The sequence below is a fragment of the Copadichromis virginalis genome, linkage group LG1 (assembly GCF_057382275.1).
Source record: "Copadichromis virginalis isolate Kocher_CV1m ecotype Utaka linkage group LG1, C_Virginalis_male_GT1.1, whole genome shotgun sequence".
NCBI classification, from domain to species: Eukaryota; Metazoa; Chordata; class Actinopteri; order Cichliformes; family Cichlidae; genus Copadichromis; species Copadichromis virginalis.
Genome location: NC_140618.1, coordinates 28,480,512 through 28,502,725, shown reverse-complemented (window position 1 = coordinate 28,502,725; position 22,214 = coordinate 28,480,512). Strand labels below are relative to the sequence as shown.

The 22,214-nt window shown below is 41.5% G+C and overlaps 1 protein-coding gene across 1 annotated transcript in view; it reads left to right on the top strand.

Moving 5' to 3' along the window:
* The first annotated feature begins 98 nt into the window (after window positions 1-98).
* pde8a (phosphodiesterase 8A) overlaps window positions 99-22,214 on the top strand; it is a 51,505-nt gene continuing 29,389 nt past the window's right edge. Inside the window, exon 1 of the mRNA XM_085458012.1 lies at window positions 99-1,659. Within this exon, the coding sequence (XP_085314138.1) occupies window positions 1,507-1,659 (153 nt within the window). The 5' untranslated portion in view covers window positions 99-1,506. The remainder of the gene's footprint in view (window positions 1,660-22,214) is intronic.

The window sequence follows — 22,214 nt, the reverse complement described above, 5'->3', positions numbered from 1 at the left end:
CCCACAGAAAGCAGAGGACCGCCCAGCGGCGCCGAGCGCGCCTCTGATTGGCTGCGCGCAGCTCATTTGCATTAACGTCAGTAAAGGCTGTAGGTCAATCCTTGCGGGTGCTTTTATTGGATGTGCCGCTGTCAAGCAGTGCTGAAGAATTGGAAGGGCAAACGCCAGAAAAGGCAGAGAAAAGACAAACATTAAATCAGCATTATGTAGCTCGATCTTGCCTTACTTCCGCTCTCGACAACCTCAAATAATCCTGCCGTGCCCGATTTCGGATCTGAAACTTGTGGACACGGAGCGGTCCTTTTTTTTTTTTTTTTTTGGGGGGGGAAGATTTTTTCTCTCTCTCTCCCTCTCTGTGTCTCTCTCTCAGAGCGATCGCATTCTCCAGAGGTGGTACCTCACAACATTACTCTCTGACAGCCTTTACATCCTTTTTTCTTCTCTCCCTCCTCCTCCAGAATGACAGAAAATCGCGGAGCCTGCTAACACTCTTTACTGCACCCGGGTTTGGAGCTCTTATATCAGTCGGATCATCCTCAGCCGGCCAGCGGATGCCTGAATGGAGATTGCGAGCCATTCACCAAGATTTCTCCGCGTCCTAAAATTGGTGATTTGGGGCTTATAAATGGAGTGTTGTGTCGGGCAGTATGCTTCACGAAGCTTGTTTGACACCGGAGCCACTGGCCAGAATAACGCTCTGCAGTGTGAATATTTCAGCCTGTTGATGATGAACCGCTCAGGACTGGAGCAAAGTGTCGTGAGAACCGGTTTATGGGCCCGTGTCTTGAGCTGAAGTGGGCAACCGGATTGTTGAAGAGAAGGAGAGGAGAGGACAGGGGGGGGGGAGAGAGAGAGAAGGCATCGTTTTTGATGGCTCCGAGGTGGTGGAGGACGACTACACATGAAACCTTGGCCGCAAAAAATGGATAAAACTATTGCATGAAAGCTGGCCGGGGAGGGGGGAACTGCATGGTGTGTCTTAGGCCTACTTGATAACACTGAAGTTGAAGGGGGGAGGGGGGGGGGAGAGAAAAATGAGAAAATGATGATGTGGTACGAGGAAGGCGAGAAGAGGAGCCGGAGTGAGGGATAATAATAATAAAAAATAAAACAAATCGTCCATGGGGATCTCAGCAGCGGAAGAATAACGGAATCCAAGTTTTCGAGGACAAGACAGCTGCTTTGATTGAAGCTCTCCAATTAACTTCATGTGAAAAACAGAGGGAGGAAATCAGCTTCCTGGTCGGGGGTGGGGGTTAGAAAAATATATTATTCATGCCTTGTGTTAGAGCAATTGCAGAACCGGCTTTGCTGTGGCCTAGATGATATTTACATATATATTTATATATATGTAGCCTATATTTAAACAACAAAGAAAAAGTATGAACCTTAGGAGGAAGAGTGGACTTTAAGATTACAAAAAGAGGGCGAATGACACTCTTGTAGCCTCAAAGTAAAGCACTTGCGCAAAAAGGAAAAAAAAAAAAGGCTGAAGTGGGTTGAAGCATGGGCTGTGCTTCAAGTATTCATATCTCTGATAGGGTGGTCTACCACAGTGGAAAAGAGTCCGAGGATTCCCACTCACCCCAGCAGACTAATACCACTCAGCATCAAGGAAATCCTGCCTCTGGACTACCCCTAAAACCCCCTAGCTGCAAGGTGAGGGACTCTACATTCATTTACATTTACACAGACACAGATCCACTATGTATGCATGTGTGTATCTATGTGTGTGAGAGAGTCAGTTGCTTGTGTATATGCATGTCTAAAGCTGTTCAACAAAAAACCTCTGCTCTATAAACTACAGTCTATTTACTTAAAAAAGGTTATTGAATAGAAATATTAAAGAAGGAATACACACAAATCCATGGAGACGGGAGAGGGGATGACTCCAAAGCCATTAGAAATCTGACTCTTCAGACCAACAGGCACAGTCACTACAATATATGACCTGTTGCAAATACACATTTCCATGCAGGGCATTGCAATTTTGCTGCTTTTCTGAATTCAGAGGAAATAGGCCACGCTCAGTGGAAGGTCATAGGGTCGAAAGCCCTTCGCGCTACCCTGAGGTGTTGTTCTCTTTGAGGTTTCAGGATGACGCAAATATTTGTTGCACTCTTTTTGTGTGTGTGTGTGTGTGTGTGTGTGTGTGTGTGTGAGTCCTTAAATATCTACTCTGTGAAGTGCTGGACTTGACAGATCTAAAAAATCTACGCACAAGGCAGCAACATGTTGTCAAACGTGCTTCTTTCAGCTGTTTTCAGCTGACTTAGCTCTGGCCTCTGTTTCACCTTTCCACCAGTTATGCTTTTCAGTAGGATGTCCTCTCTTGCGAAATCTTATTGCTGTCTAAACTTCATGCACAAAAACCTACACAAACCGCTATCAGTACCCACTTTGACCGTGCAGAGGGATCTTTGCGCTACAAGTGGGGAAAGTGGGTAATGAGAAGGATGGCGGTAGGATTACACCAGAAAGTCTCTCATTGAAAGTGCTTCATCACTGGCAAAAAAAAGTAACAGTCCCATTTGTGTATTGGACCAATAATAATTACACTAAATATAACAAAACAGGCCGTGCCTGCTTCCACTCAGGGACTAAATAGGTGTTTCTAATCAGGATGATTGTTTTTGGCCTTTTTGTTGTGTAAGAGATTACACATGCACATAACAATTTCTGTTATTCAGATTAAGACGTGCGTTTTGGGGTCAGATAGGTGTAACTATCTGCAGCAAACTGAAACATAAAGATCCATTTTTTTTTATGTTTTTGTGCTGGTTAAAAGCGTAATCTCGTCAGCATAAAAACTTGAGCAATATAGCGTTGGGAGCTGTCATCGTGTCTCTGAAGAGTCCATTGGTGGCACATTTATGATGCAGTCAAAGCTGGTCTGTACTGTATTGTTTTGGTGTAGATCTGCAGGCGTCTGTAAGCACAAAGCGTTGGTTTAAAGAAGAAGAAGGTGGGATGTTGTGAATTTAGTAGTGCAGCAGTGTATCTGTGTGTTTATGGGAAAGTGTGCGCTTGTCTGACAGGCCGCGGGCTATCTGAGGGCCTCTGTCAAGCTGAATTTTGTGGCCAAATGTCACCCCAGGATGCAGTGAGAAGTCTGTGTGACAGATGCCCCCACGTCAAAACGCCCACTGTGACTCTGATTGAATTAGTTCCCTGATTGAGTTAGACTAATGGTATACAAATCTTCTTGTGCTGGAAATGTTAATTCCTGCTCTGTAAGGTGTCATTGCCGAGATCCGCCGCGCATTTTCTGAGAGAGCGGCCGGATTTATTTTTACCACAATGGACAGAAAAAGTATTTTTATGGTTGCTTTTCATTAAGAACCACACATGCGTTAGCTCGCCATGATGCATTCAAGCCTCGGGAATCCACACCACTTCTGATTGTTGTAGCTTTTTTCTTTTTTTTTTAAAGGGGGGGGAGTCTCTTAAAAAAAAAAAGACCAATAACAGACACCTGCAGCACTTTGATTTAATAAAGCAGTTTTTCAGGCAATATCATTGAAAAGCACTCATTTCTTGCATTTCATTCAGAAAATATTTGGAAGAATAGACCTAATGAGCAAGAAAGCATTTACACTGTAAAATAGATCCCTGAGATGATGAATGTTTCATATCATTTCATGTGACACAGCCCTATTTTATTTATTTTTTTATAAGTACATTGAATTGACATATAAATCACTACAATTTAATGTCAAATACTTCTTCTGTTTTATTATTATATGTTCTGGGCTTCGGCTTTGAATCACTGTGATTCTGAACAGAACACACGCATTCGTGCCCTGAAGGATAATAATATTCTTTCAAATAAACACACAACTGGCAGTAAGTACAGCAGTGTACACGTTTAGCTCATTGCAAAACTGTGTTAGGCAAATGTGAAATCTGCGCTGTACCTCTGCTTACTTTGTTTTATATCTACATATGAGTGAGGGAGGCAGGATCAGAACATGTGCAGGCATCTACAGCGTGAGAAGGACTCAATAGAAGTTTGGGAGTGTGATGTGAGTTATTGTCAAGGGTACGTTACCATCTGGGCTGCTCTAGTGATGATAAGGCTCAAGTACAAGGTCCTGTGATAGTAGGCTGTGTGTGTGTGTGTGTGTGTGTGTGTGTGTGTGTGTGTGTGTGTGTGTGTGTGTGTGTGTGTGTGTGTGTTGGCCTAAACAGAGAGAAAGAGAGGCCTTAGCCAAACACAACATCATTTATCTGGCCTTGATTTTTCCAGTCTGATTGCCCCCCACACAAGGAAATCAAGTAGCCCCCACTCCCAGATCAGCAAATGTAAAATCAGCTTCACGGTTACCTCTTAGTATGAATGAAAAAGGGCAGTAAAGGGTGCTAAGCTTACAAGTGTGTGGAAAGCAATGCCATCTTGCTTACTGCCTGATTCCAGCCTCTGCGTGCATTAGCATAAGTGGTATCACTCAGGCTATACCTCAGACTCCCCCCTCGTCATTTAACCCTCCCATCCCCGCGGGCGACCGGGCACATGAGGTTTTCTTTCCTGTCGGCTGAGAAACATTTAACTGCTGCTTATCTGAAACACCAACCTGATCCACCGCCGACCTGAGCACACTGTCTGCATTTGTCAGTATTCGCTCCTGTCGTTTCCGTGCGAGCTCTCTATGGCCAAGTTTGTGTGTGTTTAGTCCAAGTTGAGAGTCATTGGGTAATTTATTCCAGAGGAGGGCAAAGGCTTCGCATGGTGATGAATTAATCCACTGTGCTTTTTCTGCTGCCTGAGAGGAAAGAGACTGATATGGGCTCCTTCTCTCTGTCTTTCATTTTGGCTATCAGACATGGACCTTTTTTTTTCTTCTTTTTTTTTTAAATTATATACATTTTACTTCTTAGGTGATACTCTTCAAATTCTCTCTGACTGCCTTCATTGCCACAATCGCACACGACTGAATGCACAATAGTTGCTGGTCTCCCTCTGAGCAGCCTCAGAAGCATCTATGTTCAGTTGACTTCAGCATTCACGCTGTTTTCTTTGTCTTTACAGCTGCTGTATGGATCAAATGATGGATTGTGTTTATCCGTGTCTATCAAAGATGTCATGCGTATATGTACAGTGGTCTTTTATAGCCCAGAGCATGGCACTCCCCCCTGGCGTGCTGCCACAGCTGGCCGTTTGAATCCCACTGGGGCAAAGTTCCTGTGCTATAAAGCATTATTTAAACAAACAAAAACAAAACAAACTCGGTGATCAGTTAGATTTAGAGGTGCTGGTAAATGGGTTTGGTTACATCTGGACAGAGTTGGATGAGCAGTTTCTCCCTGTTTCCAGTCCCTGTGTCAAGATAAGCCAACCAGCCTGTGACCGTAGTTTCACATTTAACTGACCGATATGAAACTGAGCTCTTGGCAGGCGAGGACGCATACGTATTTCCCCCACATGTCAAGCTAACGTTTCTTTTTCTGCAGTAATTTTTCTTTTAAACTTTGGCATGAAAAAGGAAAATTGCAAGCTTCTTTAATAAGTTTATTTTATCTTTTATTCAAACAAAATGTCAGCTGCAGTGTCCCTGTGTTTCCCTTCCTGTCTGGAGTGCCTGCAAGGGCAGTAAGGGGGCAGCAAGGGGGGGATTTTTTTTTTTGGGTTTTTTTGCTATGTCATTTATCTCCACTAGCACATGAGCAGAAGGAGCTCAGAGGAGGCAAGATGGGGCACATGGCACAACCACACTCCTCTGGTTGATATATAGGGCGCTCTAGTGCTTATCAACCATGTTTGCATAGCGTTAGATATCCAAGAGTTCAGGGCCAAATGTACTACAGTATTCATACATTTTAATTCCCACAACCACTCTGTTCTTGAACATTAAGCAGCTCACAACACTTCATATAGTGTCACCCTGAGTGTTAAATTAAATTAAGATAAAATGATAAATCTCTTTGTCACCTTAGGTGTAGCTACAGTGGGTCTCTTCATCTCACAGGACTTCCTTACTTGTGGGGTGTATACCGGGTTACGTGTACTTGTGAAACAGACCCTCCCATTGTTTTTCTTGTTTTGTTGTTTTTTTTTAAACTGGTCTTAACAAGCAAGGCCACATTCAAAGCTTGTTCTGCTCCCCCTCCAGGTTTAGAATTTAGTATCATAAGGTCGGCATGTGACAGTTTCATGAGATTACTGAAATGGTATTCTTCCAAAACGAGGCGCTACAAGTGTTTATGTTGCTGCAGCGCTCTCTGTTCGCTCTTCCAGGAGCTCGCAGGAATGTAGCTGTGAGTGGGCCCTGGTCCGCTGGTGGCCTTTCATGCTCTTCCTTGAATGCGCCTCTCCCAGCTTCTGGGCTTTCTAAGGTCTGAGCATCTGCTCTGGCTATGCAGTCATGCCACTTGTTCTCCAAGCATCCAGACTTTTAGGCCTGGCTGGGCTGGAAACAGATTATTTTAGGATTGCTTTGGTCTGTTGACTGTTTAGGTGTCAACTATCACTGATGTCATTTGTCCTGATCGGTCGATCATATTTATTCATGGGGATGGAGCAGAATGAGGCGTCATCATTTCTTTTTCACTTCACACTTAACTTTCCAATATTCGTAGTGCAGCAGAATCACAGTTATTTGACAATAATTGCGCGGTCAGACAAGGGTGTGGGGAAACAAATTGATGCAGTATATTTTGCGTGGCAATATCACATTGATACACGTAAATCAAATATACCGTAGATATTTATTAAGGAAATTAAAATACTCTGGGAATACTATGAACAACAGGGCTTATCTTATGTGTCATCATCCTGAGATGTTGTTAGCCGAGCAAATTTTGATCAAATCGGCTCTGTCGAAAAACTATCCAACACTGGAAACACTTAGCTTGACAAAACTACTTCCTAACTCAGAGAAAGTTAACGGCTCCATCACACGAGTAGAAATGGGACAGCAGCCTGTTTGCATCTACAAAAAAAAAAAATCGGTGACTGTCTGTTTATTGCGTTGAATTTTTTTTTTCACATTCCGCAACCATGGTTGTCCGCAGATTGAGGGTGTTGTGCACTCATGACTGCTTTTGAGTCCAAGGCTATTGCTCATCTGGCCTGGTATGAGGCAACCTTTCTGCAAAACAGTTGCAATCTGACTTGGACTGACTGCAGTCACTCTCAGAGAGATTGTTGAAGGTGTGCAAATAATTGTTGTTTAATTTTTAAATGCAGGCAGGTTTCCAACATCCTTCCATCAGAATCAGTTTTTATCAGTGAGCACAACTCGAAAGGACTTCCGGTAGCTGGTTGTCTTCTGGATATATTTTTATTGAACAGGAAGGCTGCTGAGCACAAATATGATAGTTCAATTTGAATTTCTGCTAAATTTCTCTTTGTAAATTTTTGTCTATGTAGATGGGCAATAAATGGAAGATTTCTGACCATTTACACTGCAAATCACCAATTTGACCCCATTCAGTTGCAGACTGATATCCGACTGCTAGCAGACTGACTTTGTCATGTGGCAGAAGTTCCATCAGGATTTAGCGACAATGTTAATATGCCTGGCAATTTAATTTTGCAGCAAAGACAAAAAAAAAAGCAGAAGTGAGATAATGTTATCTTATTGGATAAAACTGATAATGACCAACTATAGTATACGTTATTGTAAAATGTTAAAAATCACAATAATGTGATATTCTCAGTGAAGTACACTCCCGCCTGTACATAAAATAGCAGTATACTGAATGCACAAAGTATCTATGCTCGTCCTCACTGAGGCATGGCAGGGCAGGTGAAATAGTTTCTGCATGTTGTGGCAAACGTGAGCCTAATGATTGGAGTGCTGCATTTTAACTTGTGACACATTTTCAAACAGAAAACCATTTACAAGGATTTAAAGGACAGGTTTGACACTTTAGAAACCTCTAGCGGCGCCCTTAAAGGTTACAAATTAACACATTATACGCTGTTTGCTTATTTGATTCAAAACCAAAGGGTCAAACCTGTGAGCTGTGGTTCTGTGGACTGTGTGATGGAGTATTTCTTGGCTTTGATCATTGACACAACTTTACCATTTATTTGAAATGCAACATGTTAACTGTTGAGCTTTAGAGGGGCGGCCAGAAGACGGGCTACTTCTGGCTAGAGCCTGTCTTTATGTTATGTTAGACTAAATAGCTGTTTGTGAGAGGACTGATTACAGCCATCAACAGCTAGTCCATAAAGATTCCTTAAAAAGTCACAGTATTAGAAATGCTCTTCTGTATATTTAAGGTTCTGCGCCATCTCTCTTCTTTAACCTTATCTTGCCTAGTTTATTTGTTGGCTTGGTAGTATTATCACCATTTTCTGCTTAGACCACCTTTTTTTGTTTTTTTTCTTCATGTGAATGAATGTTTAGGATACTACACTACTGTCACATGTGACCCTCTATATTACACATTAATCTCTTGAAGTCCCACTCCCACACCTATGAGCGATTATGAAAAGCACATAGTGTAAAAACACAGCATCATTGTTCTTCCAAAGGAAAAGTTCACCCCAGTGTCATCAGTCTTGGACAGCGTCCGTGTCCACAGGAGTGAATCTGCTCTGGAATGGAGCCTTTCGTAGTGATTGTGTCCTGATGTAACCACACACAGCACATCATCTTAACAAAGCTAACAGCCATGTTAATAGCAACTGGTTACTGGAGTACTTTGGACATTTTCACGCTTCATCACACCGCTGTCTTCGCTGCCAGAATATACTGAAGAAACTGAAGGAATGTTGCCTGTTGGAAGGTTTCCTTCTGGGGAAGGATATACAAAGCACCAAAAATTATTAGATTTAGTGTTGAATTGTAAACCTGATGGGTATTTTATTGCAAAAACCTGGCAATTGATATAAAAATAATTTTACAATCAAAGTGCTCCAGAGGCACTGATTTCTTTCTGCTGCCTTTTTTCACTAAATAATTGCTGAGCTGACTAGCTTTAAGGCAAAAAGGCCTTCAGCTCATTGTAAACACACAAGACACTCATTCACCTGCTGTGCACCCCATTAAAGTAGCGCTGCTCTCCTCCTCCTTTGTTTAAAGGGACATTAACTCTGATGCAGAGCTCTCTGGAGTCTATTCTGTCTTTTGCTCTTGAGATGCACTGTACCCTCAGTTGAAATAGCCCTAACAGTGTCGGTGGGGCGGAGTGTAGATGGTGCACATTGTTTTTGCAGTGTCCATTGCGTGCTTGTAACAACACATGTAGGCTGGTGCAGAAATTCAGTCAGAACGCCCGACTAACTTTTTGATTTTTATAGGCAAGTTCAAATCATCTCTTTTGACTAACTGATCCCGTCAAAGTCTTACTTGATTGTAACAGAGCTGTAGTAATCCAAACCGTTCGACCGTGACATGCAAATAAAATTTGTAGCTAAGTTTCAAAAACATGGAGTGAGCCAGTCACTATTGGTTAGCTCCACCGTAACACCCCCACCCCAGAGAAATTCAAGTTTAAGTTGTGGAAACTTTGATATGTCAAAACTGCCTTTTCTTCCTAAAGGTCAAGATGAATATACCCAAATATTAAAGTAATTTTTCCATTCTGATTCTCCTATCGAGTTGATCTAATTTTGCATGTCAGAGAAGGACACTTTGGCACAACCTTTGCTAGAACACTTGACAGTGGTTTTATGCTTCATATTATTTTGCTTTGAGGTGATAAGGTTGATTCAAGATAGACTGTATTACTCCAGGCGCATACCAGTTCGGTTTCATAAAAACAGCATTTGAAAACATTCACTGAAACTACCTCTAAGACTGCCTGTTGGACACTTTAGGAGAGTAGAAAATGATTCAGTGGAAACTATGAAAGGACACACCCTAATAAAGTCATTGATGACAGTGGAGCATGTTTGCATGGTTCTAATAGGAGTGACACAAGTGAAACATTCCTGCGTGATGTTCACAAGAACCCGTGCCATTTATCATACCTGTTGCACCTGCCTAATGACATTCCTCCACAGACTGCCTGTATTACTGTGTGCATTGCAACAAGAACAGCTGCTTATAGTTGTGAAATATTGTTCTAGATATTTCTGCTTCAACAAAGTCAGGAAGGTTGAAGAGCTGCAAGGCTGCCTTTCTACCTTAAGTAGCAACAATCTGTGTACAAGAAACCAATTTCTGCTTAACGTGTAGGGAAGAATAATCAGTCACATAAAGTTAAGAGAGATTTTGTGTTACCTTTTTGACTGGTTACCTAACAATATTGCGTCACATCACTCATTACCTACTATCAGGCATCTTGGGTGCGTAGGAAAATGGCAAGCCCTAGAAATACCTGCTAATCGCTAGAAAGAATTTTCTCTGTACACATGTGTTGTCTTAAACAGTTTCTGTTTAATGATACGATGCATTTGCAAATAAATTTATTTATTTATTTACCAGCAATATTGGATGAGGTGAAATGGGTTTTGTGCAGAATGCACTTTCAAGATGGAAAAGGGTGTATTAGATGTACTAAATCCTCTCTAAATGTAAATGACATCATGACATGCTGGAGATTAAATTGCAATCTCCAGTTCTCCATTTAAATCAGTATTGAGCGTATGTAAGTATAAACATTTTAAAATCTTTCCTTTTATAATGGCCTCCTAAAGAAAGCAGTTGAAACGCCAGCGTTAGTACGCAAGAAGAAAAAACCTGCTCAGGTTTCAGTGATACAAGCAGCTGAAAGGTGCAGTGAAATATCTGACATCCACCAGAACTGATTAGGTCTGAATTTTGAGAATTAACCAGTTGAAAGTGTTTCCAGGGATGTGGTCATAAAACCATCAGTGGAACTTTGTACTAAACATTTGGGGGGGTCAATATCTCTGTCTAAATAAATAAATAAATCTGGGTAAATTCCCAGATTATTAAACATGCAACTATTTTGCTGGTAATACCTGAAATGAGTAAAGAAAATCAACAGCCTATTTATGCAAGATAATTCATAATTTTATTGGGGGGGTTATATTGGTGGGGTCTGATTATTGAGGGGGTCATAACCCCTCTAACCCCCCTGGAAATTACGCCCCTGCGTGAAACCCAAATAATTTAGACTTTTATTAGGAGTAAAGCTTCTTTTAATGGTCCTTACAGTGGTAATTAAAATATGCACAAAGGGAAACGTGATTTCTAAAATAATTCAATAACAATATTAGTTTTCTTCAGACGGGAAGTTGCTGTCGGTCTAGTTAAACTTTTTTCCCCATTTCTGTATTTGCATATTTTCTAAGGGTACACTGGGCCGCATGTCTTTGTGTTTCTTACAAACTCCCTTTAATGTTTCTGTTGGCGTGCAGTCATCCTTATTCAGCGTTTCGTGTCTCTGTGTGTATGTTTGTCTGTGATTCCAGTATAGTTTGTGTGCCAAGCCCCAGCCCGTGTCGCTCACTAATCCCTCATGCAACAGTGACATCAGTGGTCCTGTTTTAGCAGGCGAAGAAGACGGAGGGGGGTCTGGTGATTATCTAATGCTCTCCCAGCTATCTGAGGAGCCCAGGAGAACCACTTCTGATATTTTTACTAACATATAAGCTGTTTTGGAGGGCTAGAGTCAGGCAGAGTTACAGACGGAGCAGGAGTGCATTTTTTTTTCAAATTCTAATCCGCTCTTTAGGCCATGGGGCCGGTGTGGTAATTAAGATTGCACTGTTGGGTATGGATCTGGCACAAAAGTTACTGCACACTAATGATTCCCGATTCTTATTTGTGGTGCCTGTTGTTTGGACTTGTTGTCATGTATTTGGCTGGACTCAGAAGGAGGGGGGGCTGACTGCTATGGAAAGGTTCCCGATAAGATTACAGCACGCTGTAGTGTCGCTGGACCGGGCAGCGTCCAACTTAGACTGTCCTTCTGCTTCACTGGCCTTTGGCTTTACCTGGACTGAGAGGGAGGAATAAAAATAACACACACCTGATCAATAGTCACACATGGTTCACAGTAAAGATAACACACTGATGACAGGTGCTGTAAGTAGAGGATTTACAGTTGATAAATGATAGTGGGGGTGAAAGGAAGAACGTGTAATAAAATTGAGGGGTTATTTAGGAAGAGTAGATGTGAACATAAGGGAAGGTAAAACAGGCCTGCGGTGTAGTTGTACTAGTGTTGAAGTAGGCCACTGGAAGAAGGGGAGGTTTTGGTTGCCCCAGAGCCCTGGATAGCTTAGGATTGACCAGGTCTTACAGGGATTTCATGGTAATCTGGATAAGGACAGAAATACCTTGAAGGTGAACGCAGGAGAAAGTGCTCAGCTTCTTGTGGGTCTGTCTTTAATTAATTGTCACGCACTGGTGGTAGATATACAAAAACACAATATTTAACATGTTTGGAAAACATTAACAGGAGTTGTGCAGTTTGAAAGAAGCAGTTATTTATGAGGCAGGGAAGGTGTAATCAAATATGCCATTGTGTGAGATATGGTGTTTTACAACCTGAAATATTTCAAGTACTGAAGTTTTGTTTTGTTTTTTAAAAAAAGTATTATTATTTTTAAATATCTCCTATATAAATAAATGACCACGTTCACTCTTTGATCTTATACACTTTCTCCTCTTTAGTTTGTCGATGCTGCCTTTAAAGATCAGAACTTTTTAAAGTTGGATTGTGCTTGTGGTTCTGTAGGATCCTAAAAAAAACAGATGGTGTGTGGTTATAGTGTGAGCACACTTTGAACTTACGTGTATTCGGGTGATTTGAAATGATGGAACATGATTGGAAAATGGACCTATTTAGAAAAGTCCAGCCACAGGAGATGCATAAAAGTCGACCTGTGTCGATGTGATCTGTCTTTGCTGGCATGCAGTAGTATAGTAAACATCCATGAGAAGTGTTTCTCTCCAAGTTTCATGAATGCGACTCTTTTCTGCTCCTCATACAACCCTCATCACTTGGCCTGACGGAATGAGCTGCTGCTCAGCCAAGCCTCAGTTACTCTCCTTGGCGCTGTGTTGCACAGATCACATACAAACTCTGATGGATACAGCGAATGCATGCATGCAGGCAGTCCTGGGCACGTCGTGAAATGAGGGAATGCAGCATTCACTTTGACTTTGCAAAGACACTGTAAATGACAGACATCGCACTAGACCAGCAGTTCACACAACCCCGGTGGGTTCTGGGAAATCTGAAGCATTGCTTGCTAACACCAGTTAGAAACAGGGACAGGTCACCAAGGATGCAGTAACCTATCCGTTTTCTGCAAACTCTGTATTTTTAAACCACAGACGTCACTCAAAGGCGTTTGGGACTGAATTCCAGGACAAGTTCAGTCTCTTGTGTGTTTCTCAGTGTCTTCCCTTTGTGTGCGTGTCTGTGTGCACATTCCCGTATGCTTGAGTTTCCGCACTATCTGGTGAGGTAGGAGAGATTTCACTGCAGACAGAATAAAGGTCAGGGTGTATTCTGAAAGCACCCGCTCGAAAAACAATGAATGTGTGTGCGTGTGTGATTAGAAGTTTCAGTTTTTTTGGACAGCACGTGTAAGCAGTAATTCACAACACTGCAGGAAAAGCATTTCAGGTGTCAGGTTTTTAAAACTTGACGTCAAGCAGCATTTTCAGAATTTATTTAGACCACAGTCTTTAAATTCATGCCATCATGAATTCCCTCCACAGAGCAAATACTTACCTTTACTTACTGTAAATGTACCAAAGAAATTATCTAGCTGCTGCTAGCTTCCTTAGCTAACACTACAGATCAGGAAGAAAAGCTATTCTCACTCTCTCCTGTCAAATTATTCAACTGAGTAATTTCACCACTTTTTAATAAGATGGTAGCAACGGGGGAAATACTGAAGTGGACAAGGGTACAAAATTTCGAGTATTTGAAGGGGTGTGAAAAAATCTGTTTTGTATTGTGATTGCTGCATAACAGAAGTGATGCTCTGACAGATATGATGCTAGATGGCAAATTATTGACATAAAATATGGGAAGAGTGGCCCTAATATGTAGGAGGTGTGCACGAGGAATGTCATAACACCAGAAATGTAGTCGTTTGTATCAATATCATTAGAACTACATGACTGTCCCTCCCAATACTAAGGGATTTATCTCACGTACTTAAACATAAAATACTTTATTATAAATTCCATTATTACTTTACTCCTTTATTATTAAATAGTATTACGATGGACAGGATTAGATCATTTTAAACTGGGGGGGTCATTTCAAACATGTAAATCTAAAAAATAATAACATTTATGGGAAAGTAATAGCCCAGTAGTTCGCAGCCGAGTGTGAAGCAGCGGGAATGAGGATCAGCACCTCCAAATCTGAGGCCATGGTTCTCAGCCGGAAAAGGGTGGAGTGCCCACTCCGGGTCGGGGATGAGTTCCTGCCCCAAGTGGAGGAGTTCAAGTATCTCGGGGTCTTGTTCGCGAGTGATGGGAGAAGGGAGCCGGAGATCGACAGACGGATTGGGGCTGCAGCTGCAGTAATGCGGACGCTGCACCGGTCCGTCGTGGTGAAGAGGGAGCTGAGTGTAAAAGCGAAGCTCTCAATTTACCGGTCGATCTACGTCCCTACCCTCACCTATGGCCTCGAGCTGTGGGTAGTGACCGAAAGAACGAGATCGCGGATACAAGCGGCAGAAATGAGCTTCCTCCGAAGGGTGGCTGGCCTCTCCCTTAGAGATAGGGTGAGAAGTTCGGCCATCCGGGAGGGGCTCAGAGTAGAGCAGCTGCTGCTCCACATCGAAAGGAGCCAGCTGAGGTGGTTCGGGCATCTGACAAGGATGCCCCCTGGGCGCCTCCTGGGTGAGGTGTTCCAGGCATGTCCCACCGGGAGGAGGCCCCGGGGCAGACCCAGGACACGCTGGAGAGATTATATCTCTCGGCTGGCCTGGGAACGCCTTGGTATTCCCCCGGATAAGCTGGAGGAGGTGGCTGGGGAGAGGGAGGTCTGGGCCTCTTTGCTTAGGCTGCTGCCCCCGCGACCCGGCCCCGGACAAAGCGGATGAAAATGGATGGATGGATGGATGGATGGATGGGAAAGTAATTTTAAGTAAATGAAAAAATTACTAGAATGGTGGTCGCAGACCGCTTATTTAAAATCTTAACCATTATATTTTGTTGACAGGACGCAGACTAAATTGTGAGGATGCTTGCTGGGTAACCTATTGATGCTCCTTTGAGATATAAGGTTAGCTACATGATGTGAGTTTAAGCACTTGTATAACATTAACAGCTGCTAGCATCTGAACTTACAGAAAATAGTTGATTTCACAACAGCAGTGTCAGCTGTCTCAAACAAAATGGTAACATTTAGGAAGGATAATACTGTGATGTCAAACTGAAACTCCTTCACCCCTTTGAACAGGTCTGGATGCCGGTCTTTCAGGTGTGTCGCTGAATTAGAAACATTCCTCCCTTGGTCTGAAAAGCATAATAGCATTTTTTTTAAATATCGCTTTTTTGGAAATCGCTAATCAGTCAATTCATCTCCCTTCTCATCAATGAGTCAGGGTGGCATCTTCCACATGTATGCTCCATTACATTTAAATCATGAGTTGGATTCAGAGATGGAAGCCACGTCATTCTCGAGCTGACGCAGTTCCAGTAGTAAAAACAGAATATCAAGAAATACAAGATCTATTTTACTCCTAGCTAGGTAGAGCCATTCATCGGTCACTAGCAGTCCAATGCAATGGTCATTTCTGTGTATGGCTTATTTAATGAGTCACACATGCACAAAAGCACAGGTTCCAGGTTTTACAGTTTTATGGGCACTGTGACACCCTTGTGACACAGTGTGACCTTTCAAAGTTGGAAATCAAAGCTTCTGCTTCAAATGGAAGGCAGCAGTTGTTTTTCCTTTGCTTGTGGTTATTTAGCATGTAAGGATAGATTAGACCACTTGTAGGCTTAAGCTGCACCCTTAATATCCAGAAGAGTTGCAACCTTGGCTCATATGCTTCCTGTTATACTATACGCTGTTATCATAATTGTCGACTCTGACAGTGATGTGGTGACCAGAGCTGTGGATTACTGTCGATTAGACTTGTAGTCAAGACCGCCTAAACCAAGACAATACCAAGACCAGAGGGTATCGAGAACAAGACCAAGACCAAAGTCGAGACGAGACCGAGACAAAAAAAGTCTTTAAACTGCAGCCAGATGCTGCTTCGTTTGCGGATGTCAGGCATATTTATGTGTTTTTGCGATGCACTCGCACAGCCCTCCTCACCGCTGTCTACTACTACTCTACTACTCACTTACTGAGAGGACAGACGCACGCTCCACTTGACTGTTGCGTCTCTTACCCTCTCTGTTTTTCACATAATGATATTATCCTATATCCTCGCATGTGATTGGCCACAATGTGGAGGGATTGGAGCATAGCTGAGCCACTATGTGAGAGCTGAGCAGCGAAAGGAAATTAAGTGAGGAGCCGGCTCTCGCTCAATGGGAGTCGACTCTTCTGATTCACTACAAAGCACTCTCTAAGCACGGCTCTTAGAGCTGATGCTTTTGCGCAGGACACATTATGGAACGTTACTTTGTGTGTCATACTGCTGGCTCCAAATCTCCTGACCACTATGTCGATCTGAGACAGCAAGACCGAGACAGCGAGACCAAGACAAGACCAAGACCACGTAAAAGTGGTCTCGAGACATCCAACTCTACTGTTGATATTTGGTGACTTGTAGCAATCACGATTCAATAACCGTTGGTGAGGAAAGGCAGTATTCTCTGAGAGAGAATCATTTGAGGGTTTCTCTGGGGTCCTGACCCAAGACATCGGCAGCTTCATTTGGGTTCTGTGGATCAGGCCTATCCCTTGAGTACTTAAAGATCCTGAGAGTTTGGAGGCTGGGGAAAAGTTGTAGTTGCTAAGTTGTCTTTAGCTCGTCTGGCCAAAAAAGACAGTGAAGTCATACCTGCCCACAATTCACAAGAACAGCTAATCTCCCTGTTGTATTGATCATCTAATGGGTCATCACCCAAATTCTGCAAAATTGTGGTTTTGCAGTCTGTGAATTGTGATAGATTGTGAGGCAAATAAGCTGCTACGTCACTGAAGCTCTGGTTTAATGTGGTGCAGATCACTGAGCAGCCACTGGGAAGGCCACTGAGATGGAGGGTGCGCTTGGCCTGCAGTAACATTTAGGTTGATGTCAAAGTAACATCCATATCAACCCAAGGATCCAAGATTTCCCAGCAGAACTTTGCATTTTAATGAGAATATCAATGTAATTTACTTGGTCCACCAGTGATTTTAACATCATGTCGTGTTTTTAATTTACATATCTACTCTAAGGGTACAATTCTATTGTTAGCTTAACCACAAGCTTCTGTAATTTGTCTTTTTCTCATTTTTTATAATCTTGAATGTAATGGTACTCACACAGTGGTATTCAAACAGTGACCTCATTTCCAGAGCCTTAAATGATATCTAGTTTTTAAGATTTATGGGGTCCTTAGGAACTTTTTTGTAAAGCTCTTTGTGAGTTGCACATAATTTCACAAAGATATCTTCACTATTTTGGATAGTTGGAGACCATCTCTTATCACTTAATATGAGATTTTGATTATTTTAGGAAAATAAGATGGTGTAATTAAGATTTTTAAACAGTTTGCAGTTGAAAGAACTACATTAATCTGTTTATGATAACCTATTAAAGTAATGAATTTTTTTTTTTTTAAATGGAAAGATGTTTAATAGTTACCCGTTTGTCCAAATAGCATGGTTTGACTTGCATTACATCTCACTGTGATGTAAATGTGAACCCTTTTTTTTTTCTCTGTTTTTCTTTATTTTCCTGCAAACAGATTTATTCTTAAAATTCACCAAGAGCCAATTAATGAATACTAATTATTAGTTGGAGGATGACCTTAAATTGGTTTCCATTCAAAGGTAGGAATAGTGAGAACTATCATCAGTTTCGTAGCCAGGCTAGAGAAGAATTAAAAAAAGAGAGATAAAAAAATTAATCGGTTAATGTAAAATTTATATTCATTCACTGTGGCAGCTTATTCTGCCCTGTCATGAACACATAACTGAACAATTTGCATAGTAAATGCAAGATGCTTGCATTGTTAATCTCAACATTGCATGTGAGTCACACCGTCATATATCTAAAGAATGGAAAGAAAATTAGTTGAATGTGATTATTCATTTCATGTAGAGTGTGTGTGTGTGTGTGTGTGTGTGTGTGTGTACTTTGCTGGACATAGTTTTTGTTTCAGGCAATTGGTCTTTCCTCCGTGTGTGTTCTGCCAGACTGAGAAAGAGACAGAGAGAAAGCATGGATGTTCTGGGACAAACCGATCCACAGTGGCCTAGTTTCCCTCACTCATGCCAGCGACTCAACTAAAGTCTTCTGCCTGGCTGACTGTGGGGTTGGTCACTGTGGATAAAACATGTGGACAGAGCCAGAATACACATTGGCGTAGTTATTTTTCAGAAAGGATGGACTGTAATTACATTAGCACATTAATTGCATTTGTGATTTTATTATTTGTCCTTTTTTATCTTATTCAGTGGTTGTTTTATTACTTTTTGAGCATAATAAGGCAATGAAGGACCTGATGGATGAATTGAAAAATTCATTTGTCTTTTATTTGAGATGTAATGTCGGATTAAGCTAGACTGATTTCCAAAATGCTTTTAACACACGATTTTATCCTAGAGTGCAAAGGGATGGATCCATGTGCCATAAATAAGGCAACAAAAGAATTCACACTGTGGACAGTTTTTATCTGTTAACCTCTGCATGTACAAAAAGTATTTGCCGCCTCCTTAATTTCTATGAAATATGTCACACTCAACTGTTTCAGATCATACAACAATTTTTTTTAGACAATGATAACCTGAGTAAATATAAATATAAATATAAAATGCATTTATAAATTTTGATTTCATTTATTATGGGGGGGTTTACCAAATTCCCCTGGGTTTACGTGAAAAGTAATCGTGCCCATGAATCATGAATTAACTGATTAACCTCTAAGAGCTCATCGACTCAAAACAACATCTAAAGAACTTCAAAAGCATACCAGCAAACCCACCTCTGCATGTCTCAATAAAAGCAAGTTCTGCAAAGAAGAGTGGGACAAAATTCCTCCAACGTGATGTGAAAGACTCACTGCCAGTTATCGCAAACGCTTGACTGCAGTTCTTTCTGCCAAGGGCAGAACCACCAGTTATCAGGTTTTGGGGGGTAGTTACTTTTTCACACAGGGCCAGGTAGGTTTGGATAAATTTGAAAACATTACTTAAAAATGCGTTTTGCATTTACTTGGGTTACATTTGTCTAATATTAAAATTTGTTTGCTCTGAAATTTTTAAGTGTGACAAATGTGCAAAACACCAAAAAATTGGGACGGGAGCAATTTTTTCTTTTTTTGTTTTCACTGCACTGTAGATGAAGACACTATGTTTTCAGAAAAATTAAAGAAAGAGTGGAAGTTATAATATCATACCAGTACTGAAGGCTTTTGACGAATTTTGAAGATTATATATCATAATTTTCTTTTTTTTTTTTTTTCTCCACCACGGTGTGTTTCCCAGTTTTCTGAAGTACTATAGGTGCAGCTTGTTGTGGAAGTTTATTGTTTATGGCTGTGGTTGTGTATTCGGGTTTGTTGGTTGTGAGAAAAGCATTGATGAGTCATCTGACACTTTTCTGATCTGTCGTTTGTAGTTTGTTCACAAGGCGCCAATTTGGCTACGAACACTCACGCAGTACTCCCCGAGCTGCAGTGAAACTGTAAAAAAAAGTGCAACACAAGACCGTTTGTCTTCAAAGTAAAGGTTTTTACTTTACAATGTTTTGGGTGCAGCAGAACTTTTACTTTGAAAGCATTTCTCTAATTTTGTACGCTCATAAACAATCAAAAGGAGGTTTTTGGTCCAGTACCCTTTTTGCAACTGATTTCAGCTATCAAGCACTCATCAAACAGCTGGAGATTACACGTTTGCGGTTGCTGACCGGTATTTAGACCTGTGTGACTGATAGGCCTCAGATGTCTTATCAGTGGGAACTATATGGATGGATACTGTTAAAGTACACGAATAAGTAAAGCTATTAATTTGCCTAACATGTCAGTCTCAAGAAAGTCTTTGAAATAGTCACAAAATAAGTGAATTTGTGTTCATGGAGACCAATTACACTGAGCCACACACTGAAGGCATTAGGTGAATTTCTCATAAAATTTTATATGACAGCTTGTGAAATAGTGATGAAACTGTATCTATTCATTACTGAAAAATAATACGAATTGTACCACTTTTATTTTGACAGCGTAACAAAGTGTGGAGCAGGAGACAGGATGTGGTGATAAATCACTCATTATTTATTTAAGAGACCCTAGTTACCTTAGATTGGTCGACCACCATTCTTAATAAAGGATATGCTGCTGGAATGAGATAAACTAATGTGTTTTACGCCCTTTTCCTTAAGACCAGGCTGGTTGTTATTACATATTTTGTGCATTGGTACTTTACTTAAAGAAATTTCGATTTAGTTCAGCTGAATTTGTTAAAGGTTTTAAATATCGGCTTGGTAGTCGATTCATCTCAGCTGGATATGGTCACAAGTTTGAAACTTCTCTGTTACTCTTGGTTTCGGGGCAGATCTATAGGCAGTGGCCACACATGAAAGTGAATTATTCTCTTTGAGGTAACACACCCAGCATGGGCAGCTAGCAATACTATCTGAGTGGCTCAGCATGTGGTGAGGTTGATGTGTCAGGCGGTGCCATTTAGCCCATCACTTAGCTGAGTGTGTGTCAGGGTTGGTGTGTCCGACTGTGTGTCTGTCTGGTACATAGTGTGCATCCACACCTGTGGCTGGGACTGCTGCCCTTAATCAGTCCTAATCAAGTACATTGATTCATCTCCATTTGATTCACACTTTTAGACAGGAACATGCACGTACACATACACAAACACACGCATGACACCCCACCACTGGTTGTGAGGCCCAACACTTCTAAGGAAGAAATCTGATCTCATCCTATGTTACTGTGCCATCAGCTAGGCATATCATATTCTACTTAACCACATGTAGAGAAGTTTTTAAAAGGAATAAACTCCTGAACTGATGAAGTGGTTTGAGGGAGCGGTGAAACGAAGAGAGAGTGTTAGCTGCACGTTAACTGGAGAGGGCTTGTCAAAGCGAAGGATCTGGAGAATATGGAGTAGCCGTTTTTCTAAGAAGTACGAGCAGGGCAGGCATCCCAAGATTCCCTGCATCCTGGTCCCAGCTCTGGGGTGGAGGAAGCTGTTTACTCTTTCTACAGTATCTCTCACTGCTGACGTCGGCGCACCGAACAATGTCATCCAATTTCCTGTTTTTCACTTTAGTGGAAAGCCACTCTCCCAGTGTGTATGGTCTAGTCTGTGTGAGTGTGTGTGTGTGTGTGTCTGAGACAGAAGAGCTGGTGGTCTGGAGGAGAGGAGGAGGAGATCTATAGGGCCGGATACACTGGAAGCAGGATATAGGGTCAGAAGCAGCCCCACTACGTAAATACATTAGGTGTATCAAAAGAAAGTGGCAGCAGGACTTGCCTTGTGCAATAGCTAGATTCTTGTAATATTTCAAGATCACAATCATGAGAGGGTCCATGCCAGGCTTCATGCTATGCTCTGGTAGGCACTCGGTGAGATAAGTTGGTGAGCTATTAGGAACTACTGGCCAATAGGGTTAGCCATGTGTTACATATTATGAGACAGATGGTTTATCTAATCATGTGATGGATATTCTGTTTTATACCCATCATGACCACCTACAGGTTCTTTTTTTAGCTCTGGTAAAACAACAGCTTCCTGTGGTTTCACTTTGTAGTCCATTAAATGCTATTAAATCAGGAAATGTGTAGGTTTTCACATTAAAAGAATCAGTAAATATGTGTGACTGTGAAAATTGTTTGCTCATTGGCTAACAACTTATAGCATGGATGATCCTCATTTTTAGTGCGACCAAGATTGTCAAAATAAGTATGATTTTATTTATTTTACCTTTTACCAAGAACCTGAGCCCATAAACTCATCAGGAAATGTTTGGCACAAGTTGAGACAGAAAGCCAGTTTTCCGTAGATTTCTTTAAGCAACCACAGCTACAGCCATCTGGTGGTCTTCAGATAAAATATAAGTTTAAGGCACTTATGCGTTTCTCTTTATGCTATGGCATAATTTTTCAGACCCTACTTTTATATACCTATGACTTCAAAGCTTCAAAACAGGATTTCGGTGCCAGTGGGTGAAATCATGGTAGCTGAGTAGCTGT